The sequence below is a fragment of the Artibeus jamaicensis genome, unplaced genomic scaffold, assembly GCF_021234435.1.
Source record: "Artibeus jamaicensis isolate MK-2021 breed Jamaican fruit bat unplaced genomic scaffold, CSHL_Jam_final contig_1998, whole genome shotgun sequence".
Classification (NCBI taxonomy): domain Eukaryota; kingdom Metazoa; phylum Chordata; class Mammalia; order Chiroptera; family Phyllostomidae; genus Artibeus; species Artibeus jamaicensis.
In genome coordinates, this window is record NW_026521407.1 from 16,689,016 (window position 1) to 16,702,923 (window position 13,908).

The 13,908-nt window shown below is 57.8% G+C and overlaps 1 protein-coding gene across 1 annotated transcript in view; it reads right to left on the reverse strand.

The window, feature by feature from the left end:
* Positions 1-9,584, reverse strand: part of CACNG4 (calcium voltage-gated channel auxiliary subunit gamma 4) — a 54,316-nt gene extending 44,732 nt beyond the window's left edge. The window contains exon 1 of the mRNA XM_037128144.2: positions 9,184-9,584. Coding sequence (XP_036984039.1) covers positions 9,184-9,403 — 220 coding nt within the window. The 5' untranslated portion in view covers positions 9,404-9,584. The remainder of the gene's footprint in view (positions 1-9,183) is intronic.
* Positions 9,585-13,908: the final 4,324 nt, after the last annotated feature.

Below are 13,908 nucleotides of genomic sequence, written 5' to 3' on the forward strand. Positions count from 1 at the left end.
AGAGACGGGGCAGTGGCGGGGAGGAGAGACCCATATACAGCATTTGCTGAGCACCTCCGCCTTGGTGGGCTTGGCAAGGTAGGGGGCACAGAGGGTTAGGATGACAATGGGCACCTTGCTTCAGGTGGGGGAGGGGAGAAGTAGCCGGGGAGCGGGAGAGCAGCCCCCATTAAACTCCAAAGACTTTACAAGCCTGTGCTCAGTGAAGCCTGGGTGGCTAAGGGTCAAAAATGCTCCAGGAGGCTAAGGAAGGAGCCGGGCTTGGCTTTATGGAGGAGGCGGCTTGAAGGACGGACAGCAGGTTAGGGGGGTGGGTAGATGTGAGGGTGATGGAGAGGTTACGATATTTGGGGGGGGCAAAAACAGTCAGAAGACTCTTCAGACCCAAACACACCTCTGGCTCCAGGACCCCAACAAGGCGGCAGCCTGGCTCCTCCCACGCCAGGGCAGTGGGGGGAGAGGGAGGGGACTGATGCCAAGGCCAGGCACAGGTGAGTGTGAAGTCACACTCTGCCATCCTCCACCCAGCGGAGAGCCTGGGGTCTTTGCAAAGATCCTGGAACTTCCGTGGGTGGGAGGGTCTGGACCCCAGCCACATCCTGACCCGGCAGAGACATCTGGGAGCCCTGGAAAAACAAAGGGGCAAGGATGTCCAGCCCCCGTGTAGAGGGCCGCCAGTGACGGATGGCCTTCAGGCCCCCCCACAGCCTGCGTGTGCTGGAGGTCGGCAGCTCAGTTCCTTATCTGCCCCCCCCCCCCCGCCCAGGAGCCTGGGGGAATAGAGAGGCCAATGCATCCTCATTCCCCACCGTGTTCTCCAGACACTCCCATTCCAGAGGTGTGTGCTGGGTACTTTCACACTTACTGCCTCACTATCCCAATTTTCGGATTTGTGAGCAAGAACTCAGAGAGGTTAAGTAACTTGCTCAAAGCCACACAGCTGCTTGGAAAAACTGGGATCTGAACTCATCTTCTCTCCCCCAAGGTTGGTCTCTTTCCTCTACCCCTTGATGCCTTTTCAACAGAGTCAATTTTAACGTGAGAGACTGTCCATCTCTTGGGCGTCACGAATGTATTCCTTCCACACCTCGATGTCGAGGGAGCCAGGCTGCTCCTGAGCGACGTGTCATGTGACCACGTTCTACTCTCTGGCCCCGCCCCCTGGAAGCTTGAAGGCAAATCCGAGGCCCACCCCCAGCACCTCGGCCAGCCTTTTGTGCACCGATCAAACTCAACTTTCACCTTATTTGCCTAATTTTAGTTTACCTTCCATCACAGTCCCACACCTATTTTGTCACTTATGTTGTCCCTTCCTTTCTTCCTTTTTTGGTTGGAGGAAAAAGAACAGAGTAAAATCGTGCGATGTAATTTTCACAGCTTTAAAAAGTTTTTTCACGTGAAGAAATGGATACTTTAGAAGAAATGTCCTTGGACTCCCACCAGGTCCTGACTCGAAGTTCCAGAGGGTCTTGAACGGCACTTTCCATGGGGGTCCTGCCTGGCCCATCCCTGGGGGCAGAACCAGCCTGTTCTCCGGGTGCAGCTGTTCCTAGGAGAGCCGCCCGTGCACGCACTCTCGGGAGAACATCCCTGTCGGAGCACAGAGCTGCTCCCGGAGTGTGTGTCTGCAGGTTAACTGTGGTGCAGGTGATGAGCGATGGCAGAGAAGGGCCTGCAGGGAGTGAGTTCCCTTGTCTTTCTGCATTTCTTACTGCTCGTCCTATGCTATGGTGGCTGCTTCCTGCCCGCTCCAGGGGAGGCTGTGCAGACAGGGCCCTGAGTGGGCAGCTCCCACACCCACTTCTGCTACCCAGGAGCTGTGTGACCTTGGGCGAGTCACTCTGCCTCTCTGGCGGCCAGCCCCCTCTGCAGAGCGTGGGACCTGGGTCACGTCAGCATCAGCAGTTCGCATCCCCAGTGCGGACGCGTGCTGGGCTGTCACAGGCAGGGTGAGCTGGGCCACCTGCAATTCATACTTCTTAAAAAAAACCTTACTGTTCAATTACAGTCGGTATTTAATATTATGTAATATTACTTTCAGGTGAACAGTGTAGTGGTTAGACAATCACATACTTCACACCGTGATCCCCCTGGTATTTCCAGTGCCCGCCTGGCACCACACACGGTTATTACAATATCACTGGCTACATTCCTTGTGCTGTACTTTACCTCCCTGGGACTGCTTGGTAACTGCCAATTAGTATGTCCCTTCACCTTCTTCACCCAGCCCCACCCCCTCCCCTCTGACAACCACCAGCACAGCTCATTACACTCGAGAAAGAGCGGAACGGGGCACGGTCTCCGTCTCCAGTCACCTCCAGTCACCTCCAGATGCCAGGTCATCCCCTTGGCAGGGACACTCCCCCCACTTGCATTCCACCTGTTTTCTAGAAGGAAGGAGAAAGGAGGGGCATTCCTATGAGCTACCAGGAATGGGGTCTAAGCAGTGGTTCTCTCAGCAAGGGGGGGTGCCTTTGCTCCCCCAACCCCAGGGGACATTCGACATCATCTGGATATGTTTTTGGTGGTCACAGGTTAGTGCGCAGGACAGAGTGCTTCTGGCTTCTTGGGCAGAAGTACCAGAGATGCTGCCGTACTTCCCACAACACGGTGGACAGCCCCCCCCACGCAGAACGACCTGGGCCAAAGTGTCACTAGCACTGAGGCTGAGACGCCCTGTCCTGTCATGAGGGACGGCTGATGGTGGATCTGCATGCTTGGGTCTCCTACGAGCGATCACAATGTTCCCTAGTTGTGCTGTAGGGACTTCCTGGCACTGCTGGGCTGTGGGAGTGCGGGGTAGCAGTGTCAAAACCTGGGCACCCTCATGGCAACACTCTAGATTCCCTTTCCCAGTCCTGTTCCTCTGTCTTCCCGATTTGGACACAACACTGCCAGCTGCCATAACCCCCAATCCAGGCAGTCCTCCTTGATTCGTCACCTTCTCCCCCCCTCCACCTTCTCTCCTCTACCTCTATGTCTCCGTTGCGGCCTCTTGGCCCCAGGTCTCCGGTCTGGCCACCTGCAACAATGTCCAGACTGGTTTCCCTGGTGGCCTCCTCTGCTTCCCAGAATCTTCTCCACATGCAGCCACGTAATGTTCTAACCATATAAATCGGGCCCCTTTATTCCCATGAAAAAGCCCCCCAAAAGGTTCTGATGTGATCCCACATAAAATACAGGGGCTCCGGACCCTGACCTCAAAGCCTCTGCCAAGCCCCCAGGCCGTGACGGGGCCCGGCCCCCTCCGCCTCCTCCCTCTCACTCCCCTCCGTCCTCACCAGGCTCGTCCCTCCTCGGGGCCTTGCCTCTCCTCTTCCTCTTCCTGGAAGGTCATCCTCCAGTCCTTCTCCCACAGCTGTCTCCTGCCCCTGGACTGAGAGCATCCCTGCCCGGCCTCTGTCAGCACAGCCCCCTGCTGTTTTCATCAGAACACGCTCCTCAAACAGCATGTGGGCTCCAGAGGCACAGGGGCCTCGCTGCCCTGTCCACCTCGGTGGCTCAGAGCCTCACACGTCTGACACAGGGCAGGAGCTCCGAGGGCATGCGCCCAGTGAGGGAGTGCATGTGTGAATGAATGAGGAGAAGCGGGCCTGGCAGGCAGGTGACTTAGAAAAAAAGGCCCCTGTGTCTTAGAAAAAAAGTGAGAGCCGCCGAACTAAGTAATCTCGAAGGCTCTTCTGGCTGAAAAAAGCACCCCCTCTTTCTAAGACAAGGCCACCGTGGACCGGGTTCACTGGAAGCTGAGGGTGGGAGCTCTCGGGGGCCTGTGTGTCAGGACACAGAGGCACATAGACCCTTCCGCACAGCTCCAGGGTGGCTGTCCGGTTCTTGGCCTCCCTCACCTCTGAGGACCCGAGCTCCCTCCTGTGCTGCGCTCCCATGACTACATGCTGGAATCCCCGCAATCTCGGCCTTCCGAGGAGACTCACACAGGAGGTTTCGTTTAAAGAGCTGCTGGCTTCCTACTGAGCCTTTAAGAGGCCTCCGGCTTGGGGTTCCTCCAGAGCCAGCTCTGTGGTGGGGCCTTAAGTCGGATCGCAGGCTGGGGTCCACCAAGATCGCCAGCTCCTCCTCACCAAGTCATGGGGCTCCGGTTAAAAGGAGCTAGTGTTTTCTCATGAGAAGGAAGAAAGGAGTGAAGAACAGAGGAGGGCGAAGAGATCGAGCAGGGCATGAAGGGAAGACACGTGGAGGGACTGCCAGGGCCCCTCCCTGGGTGACAGGACAGTGGGCACCAGTTGTAAAGCAGGAGCAGACGGAATGCTTGTGTCCCCACAAACCCAGAGGGTGAATGACGCTCTCACCCCAATAGTACCGGGCGGTGGTGACTGCGTGCAGATGAGGTCATGAGGGTGGGCTCCCCCGACGAGATTAGTGCCCTCTTAAGAAGAGACCACGTGAACACAGCAAGAAAGTGGCCGTCTGCGTGCTGGGAAATGAGCTCTCAGGAGGAACCCCATCAGCCGGCACCTTGACCTTGGGCATCTGTCCTCCAGAACTGTGAGACACAAATGTCTGTTGCTTCAGGCAGTGGTCCTGGCATAATGTGTTATGGCAGCCCAAGCTGACTGACTAATGCAACACCCTTCCCAAATCTGGGTGGATCAAAAAAATAAGGATATCCCCTAGCTGGTGGAAGCCTCGCTGGTTTGTCCACATTCAGCCTAGATCTGGACAGTGGGAGACGTCCTGATCCTCAGCAGTGGCGGCCATCCCAGCCTCATTTTCTACACCTATAAAAGGCAGCTAATTAATATCCGCCTCGAGGTGTTGCTGACAATTACATGAACTAATGTGAGTCCTGCATGACGGTCTTCAGTGCGGGAAGGCTGTTATTATTAACACTAGAGGGCAAAGGAGGGCGGGGGTGGAGGCACGGCAGGGAGCAGGGGTTGGGGCGGACGCCGGCGCTTGGCGGCTGTCACCCCTCAGGCGTGACTGGACAGGCTCCCCTGGGTTACTGCAAGAGAAAATGAAAGCAAACACAGACAGGAAAGGTTCCCGACCCAGGGGCCATCGTGAAGCAGGTGGAGAAAGGGCGGTGTTTGGCTCGGACCCTCTCTCAATGGGCCGACATCAGAGCTGCCCAGCTGACCTGCTACGAAAGGCTTCCGGGTGCTGGAGGATGGAGGAGCAAACTTGTGGATGAGCAGGGGGGGGAGACCTGGGGGGTCACTGATGACTGGCCTCTCCCTCGCAGACCCTTTTCCTCTGTGTGCCATGGTGTGAATAAAGTCTGGGGACACTGGTGTGAGAGACGCTGCCCAGGCGAGGGAGGCCGGTGTGACTGGGACCAAGGATCCTCTGACTGGCAGGGTCCAGAATCTTCCTACACCTTCTCTGGCCAGTGCTCAGATCAGAGCTGGCACAGAGCAGGCACAGGGGCCACCCCTGGCATCGAGGCTGCCATGTGTGGGCTCTGACAGAGCTGTGGGTGTGCTGGGGACAGCAACAACTACGGGGGACTGCGGGGAAGGGAGGGGCAGGGTGCTACTGAGGCCGAACTTTGCCGGGACTGTTTATTCTGCAGCCAGAGCCCTCCTGCTGGCAGCACAGGGACTGGGTGCCTCTTGCAGCCTGGCCACCTGCAGCCCCAGCGAACGCTCTGCAGCTGACCGCGGGCATGGGGGCTCTGACATGATGACAGGAGCTGCTGTCACCTGAGCCCGGAGTCTCCTCTTCCCCTCCTCATTTTCACAAGTCTTCTGTCCCTAGCAGACAGCTCTTGCTCCAGAACGCTAGTTCACATTCTATAGCTTGTCTAATTCCAACATGCCTTAGAGCCTGCACAAATGTTGGCGATTCCTTTGAAAAGTCTGCAAAGAAATATTACTCCTTTTCTATGTCCACAGCCTTGGGCTGAGTGTCACCAAAGGTACAGAGAAGAGTAAGTGGGGGCGCTGGGGAGGGGGGAGCAGATGGTTCCGCGTGATTGGGACAGGCCGGTCCAGAACACGGTGGAAGAAGAGAGAGAAGGAGAAACCTAAACAGAGACAGAGACAGAAGGGGACAGAAAGAGGAGGAGAAAAGGGAAGAGGAGACAAGAGAAGAGAGAGCGTGCACTGTGCAATTATTTGCGTATCACTTGCATCTTCTCACTTCTAAATGCCTTCATGCCTGGGTGATCAAGGACTTGGTTCTGTTTTTAATGGCAACCCAGAAGCTGTTTGGGAAAGGGCAGGGCGATGCGATGGGAAGAGCTCTCTAGTCAGATGAAGGCTCAGATCCGGCACTACAGCCTGCTACGTGGGGACCTCCCGGCAAGTGCCTTACCCTGTCGGAGCCTGTCTCCTGTGTGCGGATGGGTGAAGACAGCGCCCCCTCAGGGCCACTGCCATCACGCCACATGGCAACACGCACAAGGCTGTGTCTGGGCACTTGTCCAACGGAAGGGCAGAAGGGAAGACTGGGCTTTGGGTGACGGGAGGTGGCAGAAAGGAGGCTGGGGTGATGTCAGACCTGGTGGGGCTCCGGGCAGCACCCAGCTGCCCTTCTGCAGGTGGCCCTAGCAAAATTTGTGGCCACTCTGGGTACATGGGTTGCTGGGCTCTCCTGGCCCGGCAACATCATCTAGAAAAAACAGCCAGGAAACGGAATCTCCGGTGTGTGAGTGGCCAGCGAACCCATCAGAGTCCTGCCATCACAGCCGGCGCTTTGTTAACTGCTTGCTGCAGTATTTCTTCAGTTCCTGCCCGAAGGTTTGATCTTCTCTCCTTTGCCCATGTAATGCTTTGGGGCGCTTTGTTAGAGAACAGGCAGAAATAATGCATTTTACACACAGAGCCAATATTGAGGTGACTGGGCCTCTCCATGCTCCCAGGGAGTGGCCTGGGGTTAATGTGTTGTCTGCGTCTCAGCCCAGACACTTGCTGGCAGCTGGTGGCATCATAGATGTCAGGTGGCTGTCAGACTCCGCGATTTGCTTTTGCGAGACGGGCTGGCAGTTTCCACACAGGCTGAAGGACCGTCATGATGATTCTAGCCGTGACAAGGAATCCTGACCCAGCCTTCCCAGATCCGGGTGGGTCCCAGGGTGTTCTAGCCCTGGGAGGTGGCCCTCCAACCCCTGACATCTGGGGGACGGCAGAGGCACGGTTGAAGTTCCCCTAGATGGCAACTTCCCACCCTCCCTCTGTCAGGGAAGCCAGCTGCCCAGAGCCTGGGGCTTTCTTGATGAACACATCAATCCTAATTAGGATGAGGAATTAATAAAGAAGGCATTTGAGCCACTCTGCAGAGGCCAGGCTTGCTGGCGTGGAGGTGTTCCAACTCCCACAGGGAAACTGGAAGGCCGGGGGTCCATGTGTGCGTTTAGGTGGTGACAGTGGCATGACTGATGGTGCCACATGGACAGCGACCAGTGGGGCCTGTGAGGCCGGCGCTGCAGCCCCTGCTCTGTGCCCAACTCAGGTGCCACGGAAGGCAGTGACGTGGGTACATTCTCCCAACGAGAGGAGTGGGTGTTTGCCATCTGAGCGACTGCTCACCAAAAATGATGTTTTTCAAAAGAAAAGAGAAGGGTGTGATTGTCGGCCCACTGATTCTTTGTGCGGCTGTGTTTCCCAAACTATGGGCTGCACATCGCTGCTCCCCAATCTTCCCACACCTGGGTGAAGACTCCACTCACCCCTGGCATTGAACTCCAGATTGCAAAGGGTAAAGCAACCTAGTAGGGGAGATCATGTGGGGGGCAGAGGTGGGCAGGGTTCCAGATGAGACGAGGCATGGTCTCGGAGGACAGAAAGGGGACAAGTTGGACCTCACCAAGTCTCCCCAGCTTTACAAAGCCCCTCTATAGTGACTCCGAAGGCGGCCAGAAAAGGGCCACGGTTTTGAGAGCTCCCTGCTCACCTCCACCAAGATCCAACCACGCTGAACTATCTGCAGGGGCTGTAACCGAGGTAAGGGAGGCTGGCTGTGTGGGAGAACCTCCCGAAAAGCTGAGGGGTGGAGCTAACTCTCGGGAAAAGGTTACAGAAAAACAGAGACGAAACTCTATCCAAGGATTTTTGAAAGGAACGCTCTGCCGACTTTCCCCATCTCCATTTTAAAGCCAAGACCAAGCGGCAGACCGTGCACAACCTGACTGGAACCAGATGGCCCCTCCACAGCCACCTGTTACTGCAAGTTCCGCAGCTGGGCGGGCAGGCACCCGGGAGGCGCTGGAGTCGGGTGCACTTCGCCACTGGAGTCGTCCGGGCCCCTCCCGCGGAGGAAGCGGTCGCCAGTCCCGGGGCACCCAATTCCGGCCCCTAGAGGCATCGCGACCTTACAACACCCACTATTTGGCCTCTTAGTGCAACCGGGGTCCAGGCGCTCCGCCTCTCCCGCCCCGACGGGTGGCCACGCCCCTCCCAGGCCTTTCCTGGTCCGCGGGTCGCCCCTGCGCACCCCAGTTCTCTACCGAGCTCTCCCGCGGCCTCCTTGCCCGGGGACCACCACGGAGAACTCCCTGCCCCAGTCAGGGGAGACCGGGCGTCGCTCCCCTTCCCTCTTCACCGAGCACACAGGAGCGGACAAGTAACCCCGGCGAACAGAAGGGGATGAAGAAGGGTCTCGGCGGCATCACGTTTGGGCGACCCGGCTCCCCCAGGCCCGCTGGGGGTCCGGCCCCCACCCGCACCCCGCGGCCCAGGCCTGGAGCTACAGCGGAGCGGTCCCCACGCTCCCCGCCCCCGGCCGGCCCCGCCCCAGGATGGCCAGTTCCCATAGCAATCGCAGAGACACCGGTTGCCAAGCAACCCCTCCCCCTCCTCCCTCCCCTCCTCTCCGGTCCCCTCCCCCCAACCCCAGCCTCCTCCCGCCCCCTCGCTAGCCTCCACCTCCCCCGGGGGCACCGGCGCGGTCCCTCGGGATCGCTCTAGTGTCCGGCTGCGCGCGCGCGTGAGTTTTAGTGTGTTTCATTGTGTCTGTGGGCAAGGGGGTGTGCGTGTGCTAGTGGAGAGTTTGTAGGGTAGGTCTGTTGTGGGGTCCGCAGCCGGGAGCGACCCCGACCTGGTACACAGATGGCCGAGTGGGGGACCCGCCCGTTCGCTCCGGCTCCTTTGTGTCTCGCGCCCAGTGCCGCGCCCACCCTCTTCCTTGCCGGCGGCCCGGACAGGGGGTGGTGTGGTGTGGGGTGTCTGCGTGTGTGTGTGTGTGTGTGTGTGGTGGGGAAGGGGGTGCTGGGGTCCGCCGTACCTTCGATGCAGCACACCCGCCACAGCCCCGAGTGGGTGAGGTCGCCGCGGGCGCGGCGGGGCGGGGGCCCGTCGTCCATGGTCAGGTTGCTGCTGTTGCAGATGTGCGCGCTGGAGTAGAGCCAGTAGTCGGTGCCGATGGCGATGGCCATGAGCGAGAAGGCGGCGAAGGCTCCGGCCGTGGTCAGCAGCAACTGCAGCCCGCGGTCGCATCGCACCATGGTGGGCGCCTCATAGTCCGCCTCCCGCCGGCCCGGCCCGCCGCGCCCGCCCGCCCTCCTTCCTCTGCGCGCCGCTCCGGGGCGCCCGGGCTGGGGGCCGAGGGCCGGGGGGCGGCGCCGCGCTGCGCGCTCCGACCCGGCGCCCCGGGCGTGCCTGCGCTCCGGCGGCGCCGGGGCTTAAACTCCGAGGCGCGGCGGCGAGTGAGAGCTGCGCGGGCCGCCGGACCCGCAGGCGGCGGCCGGGGGCTCCTCCCTCTGGGTCCGCCCTCCCCGCTCGGCCCGCGCCTCCGCCCCGCGCCCTCCGCGCCTCCGCCCGTCGCTTGCCGTCGCCGCCGCGCTCCGGGCCCGCGCTCCGCGCCTCTCGGCACCACCCCTCGCGCCTCGGCCCCCACCCGGCTGTGCGCTCCCCTAGTCTTCCCCCAACCCCGGCCCGGATTTTCTCTCCCTCCCCACGTCTCCCCTCCCGGCTCTCGCGCGCTCTCTCTGTCTCCCAGGGTTCATTCACATTATTAGAGCGAAGGAAGCCGCGGCACTCGTTCCCTAGGAGCACGGAAGGGAAACTGCTACCAGCTACTTCGCTTACCCAACTCAGGACACTTAGCCTCCCCCTAGACGGCCCCGAGGACCCTTTAATTTGTGGTGTGTACGTGTGGTGTCCCTTCGTTCCCCGTGTATGAATCCATGCCTTTACCTGGCGATTAATGTGTAAGAGCGAGTGTGGGAATGTTCGGGTCAGATGTCTAGAAACCCCAGACGGGAGTCACAGCTGGGAGACTTTACAGGCCAAGCCAGGCCCCTGCCACTCTCCTCCCGCACCGAGGCGGCTCTCGCCTCCCGCGGCTGTCCCGGATTGGCTGTCCCGGATCCCGGATCCGCTTGCAGGGCCAGCGGGTTGAGCAGAAGGGAGGTGTCAGCCAGAGGTCCTGTGGGAAGAATACAGGATCCCTGTTTTATGGGGAGGTGGTGAGGCTGTGATTGAAGTGGGGGCGCTCCCCCATGACTACCTTTCTCATGGTATAGGACTGCGAAACCAGGGACGCCCCGATTGTGCTGGATTGAAACCTCCCAGCCCTGAGCTGTTTCCCTCTAGTCCCAGCTCGCTCTCCAATACCCTTCTTTTTGCCTTTCGCTCTACTCGAGCTTCACTGGCTTTCCCTCACCTCCTCCCCTTTATTGCCAGCCTCTGCCTCAAGCCCTGTTGGCTTCTCTTAATTGCCTTTGCTGCTGGCATGGTCTTAACCTGGATACACTCCCTTCCCTCAGAGCCAGTTCAGCCTCCTCCTCCTCCTTCAAAAGCCAGCTCCAAACTTCTCCTTCCAGGAGCCTCTGAGACCAGCACCTGGATGTCCAACGTGCCTTTACTCCCTACCTTCCCAAAGGTCATGTTCGCATCCCTGATGGGCTTCCTGTGGGTTGTGGCACTGGAACACCCCTCCCCCCCCACGCTCCTCCCCACAAGTGAAAGAAGGATGCAAGGAGCTGCTGTTCTTGCAAGATGCAGCTTAAATTTCACCTTATTTGTGGAACCTTCCTGGGACCACGTTACCGTGAGAAAGTCAATGACTCCATGTGGAATGGCTGGTCTGTCACCCACAAGATTGTGAGCCTTTCTCACATCTGACAAATACAAGAAGGAATATTGCTGAGTGAGGTGTGTTTCTCACTCCCTGGAAAATTGTAGTCTGGTTTGGGGAAATAGAGCATATAATAAAAGGGGGGAAATTCCAAGAGAATATAGTGCAAGGACCAGACTGCCCACGCTAATTAGCACTTGTTGGCCTGGTCCCCTTCTTCTGCCTTTGGGGTGTCTGTTCTGCTTCCTCAAAGTCTCAGAGGACAAGAGTTATCACCTCTGTGTTACTTCCACCCACCAGCAACCTGGCCCTGGGGGCTTCTGCACACAGCAGGTGCCCAGCGTGTGCCTGAAGACACCCAGCAGGTGCAAGAGGGCTCCCTGTGGCTCAGAACAGGGCCACACCTCTATCCCTGACGTCCACAGGGATACATCTGGGTTCCGTTCTCAGCAGCTCCCAGAATGATGGGTCTCAAGCTTTCCTTTCTTTTTCTGTTCTCTTTCTTTTTCTTTTCCTTTCCCTTCCTCTCCCTCCTCCTCCTCTGTCTTCAAGGAACAAATCTTTTTGTCATATTAAATCTTAAACAGAAACTCAACATAAACAAACTAGGTCTCCCACCAGTTAGCCTTGTAGGTAAGAGCAGGCACTGTTCTAGTTGGATGGGGGACCTGTTCCCACCCACCCACAAGACCACTTGAAGCCCCCAGAGCACCTCTGTGAATCTAGAGTTTCATGAAACCTGGTGTGAAAACCCCGCCATCTTGAGACAGACGGCTCCAGGGTCACTTGGAGATGACACCTGGGTGGTGGGGTCCTCCTCCAAGCAATAGATCCTCATGCCGACCCCACCGAGGCAGAACGGAAGTCTTCATTCATCACAGTCCCGTTGGACCAGTCCCCGCCCCTCCATTCTCAAAGGAGCATGTGGGAGAGTTGTGAGACTCTGGACCAGGAGCCCAGATAGTTGCCATGTCATGTTGGCTCCACACGAGTAGGGTGACCTCGGAGAACCAAAACCACCTGGGAGAAAGACACTCCCAGGGTCCCCACTTTTGTTGTTCTGAGGGTCCAATGAAGTAGCCTTGCACATTGCATGCACTTAGCGACCATGGCAGAATCTGTAATAAATACTCCTTTTTCTACCTTCTCTTGGAGACAGCGAGACAGACACCATCTAGCGGATGGATCTCACATTTTCTGTTAATTCTCACTATCAGCCCCCTTACCGCACCCAGATAGTCGGAGGCATAGGGAAACTGGGTGACTTGCCCAGGGCCTTACATCTGCAGGATCCCAGCTCAGGTCCCAATGCCTTCAAGGCCAGAGTTTTTCAAGGACACTAAACAGCCTCTTGGTCCTTGTCCAGGACCCCCTGACTGCATTGTTATTACCCCTAAATTTGGGGGCTGGGGCCTCCACTGGGGGCTGGGCAGCTTGCCCTTCTGTCTGTGGACCCCCAACCAGCAACCATGCTCAGTGCAGAGACTGTGGAGTCAAATAAGGGCCTGACTGCCCGCCAGGGGAGCTGGAGCGAACTCAGGACTGTCTGAGACCATTCGTCATGCCTGGGTGAGCGCAACTTAAATCTGGAAATTCTGCTCAGCTGGATCAGAGGACTCTAAATGGCAGTAGTTAACTGCCGCCCGAGGCCCCTGGAGTTTCTCCCCTGTGGCGTTTCCAGATTTGAGTGAGGGATGTGGCCTGTGCTTGCCTGGGGGGAGGCTCTGGATTGGCCTGGTTCCGGAGAGGCTGGGCACCTGGGCATCGTCCCCCAGGGAGCCGCTCGGTGTGTGTTTTACTGCTGGGGGAAGAGTCGGCGTCCTGGGTAGTGTTGCCTCCCTGGACAGCGAGAAGGTGGCGATGCTGGGACCTGTCCTCCAAAGCTGTGTTTTTCAACACAAAGTGGTTTCTTTCTCTATCATGGGATCTTTGGGGGTAATTACCACGATTCTCCACTTTACTTTGGCTGTGAAGACAGAGCTTTAATGAACTTGGAACCCTCCGACCATCCCAACTCCAGGGCGAAGCGGCCAGGCGGTCTCCGTGGGAGAGGGCTACAGCATCAGGCCGCTGGTGCTGTGTAAGGAGCATGACAGAGCGGCGAGGAGGCTGCATCTGCAGTCACAGGGAGAAGGAAGGGGGGAGGGCCCCCCATCCCCCCACCCTGACAGCTAGGGAACGCGGTCCCTTTCTGCTGCGGCTCCCAAAGCATTTATTAACAGCTTTGTTTCCCTCCTTTGTCCTCCAGAAGTAATGACCTTTGGGTGGCAACTTTTTGTGATGTCCCATTTTCATGCCCAAGCAGATGGTTCTGCTGATTTCTTAGAAGGCTTAGTGGGGGGATTTGGGGGAGCTTGGGAGAGAATGAATATGAATAGACACAAAGAGTGATTGTGAATTTTGATAGCTAAAGGTTGGGGATGAGTCTTAGAAGGTTCCAGGGCCTGGCTTAGTGTGGAATCTTATCTGCAACCCATCCGAGCTGCTCGGAATCCAAGAAGAATACCTCTGGACCGGGTGCTGACGGCCTCCCTCCGTCGGATTATGCACACTGCCGGAATGACTTTGTTCTCTCCTCAGTATTCCAGTAGGGAGTGTGCAGATCAGAAAATGCTACCTGGCTTTCTGTGTTCAAGTCTATTCCATTGCATTTGCTTATTATCACCTTCTATGCTATTCCAGGTGATGGGAGCTGGGCACACAGGGTCTTTTTGCTCTCTGCCACGAAAAAGCGGTGGCAGGCTCACAGCCCCCACACCGGGCCAGCCCCGAGAGGTGCAGAGGGAAATGAAGCGGCATTTCACAAGTGCCTTCGGAGTGCCAGTCACTCTGTGTGCAGGTCGCTTAATCATGGCAATGACTAAACAAGGTGGATGTCCTTACTCCCGTTCTGTAGAAGATAAGCCTGTAGTTAAACAGATTAAGTGACCG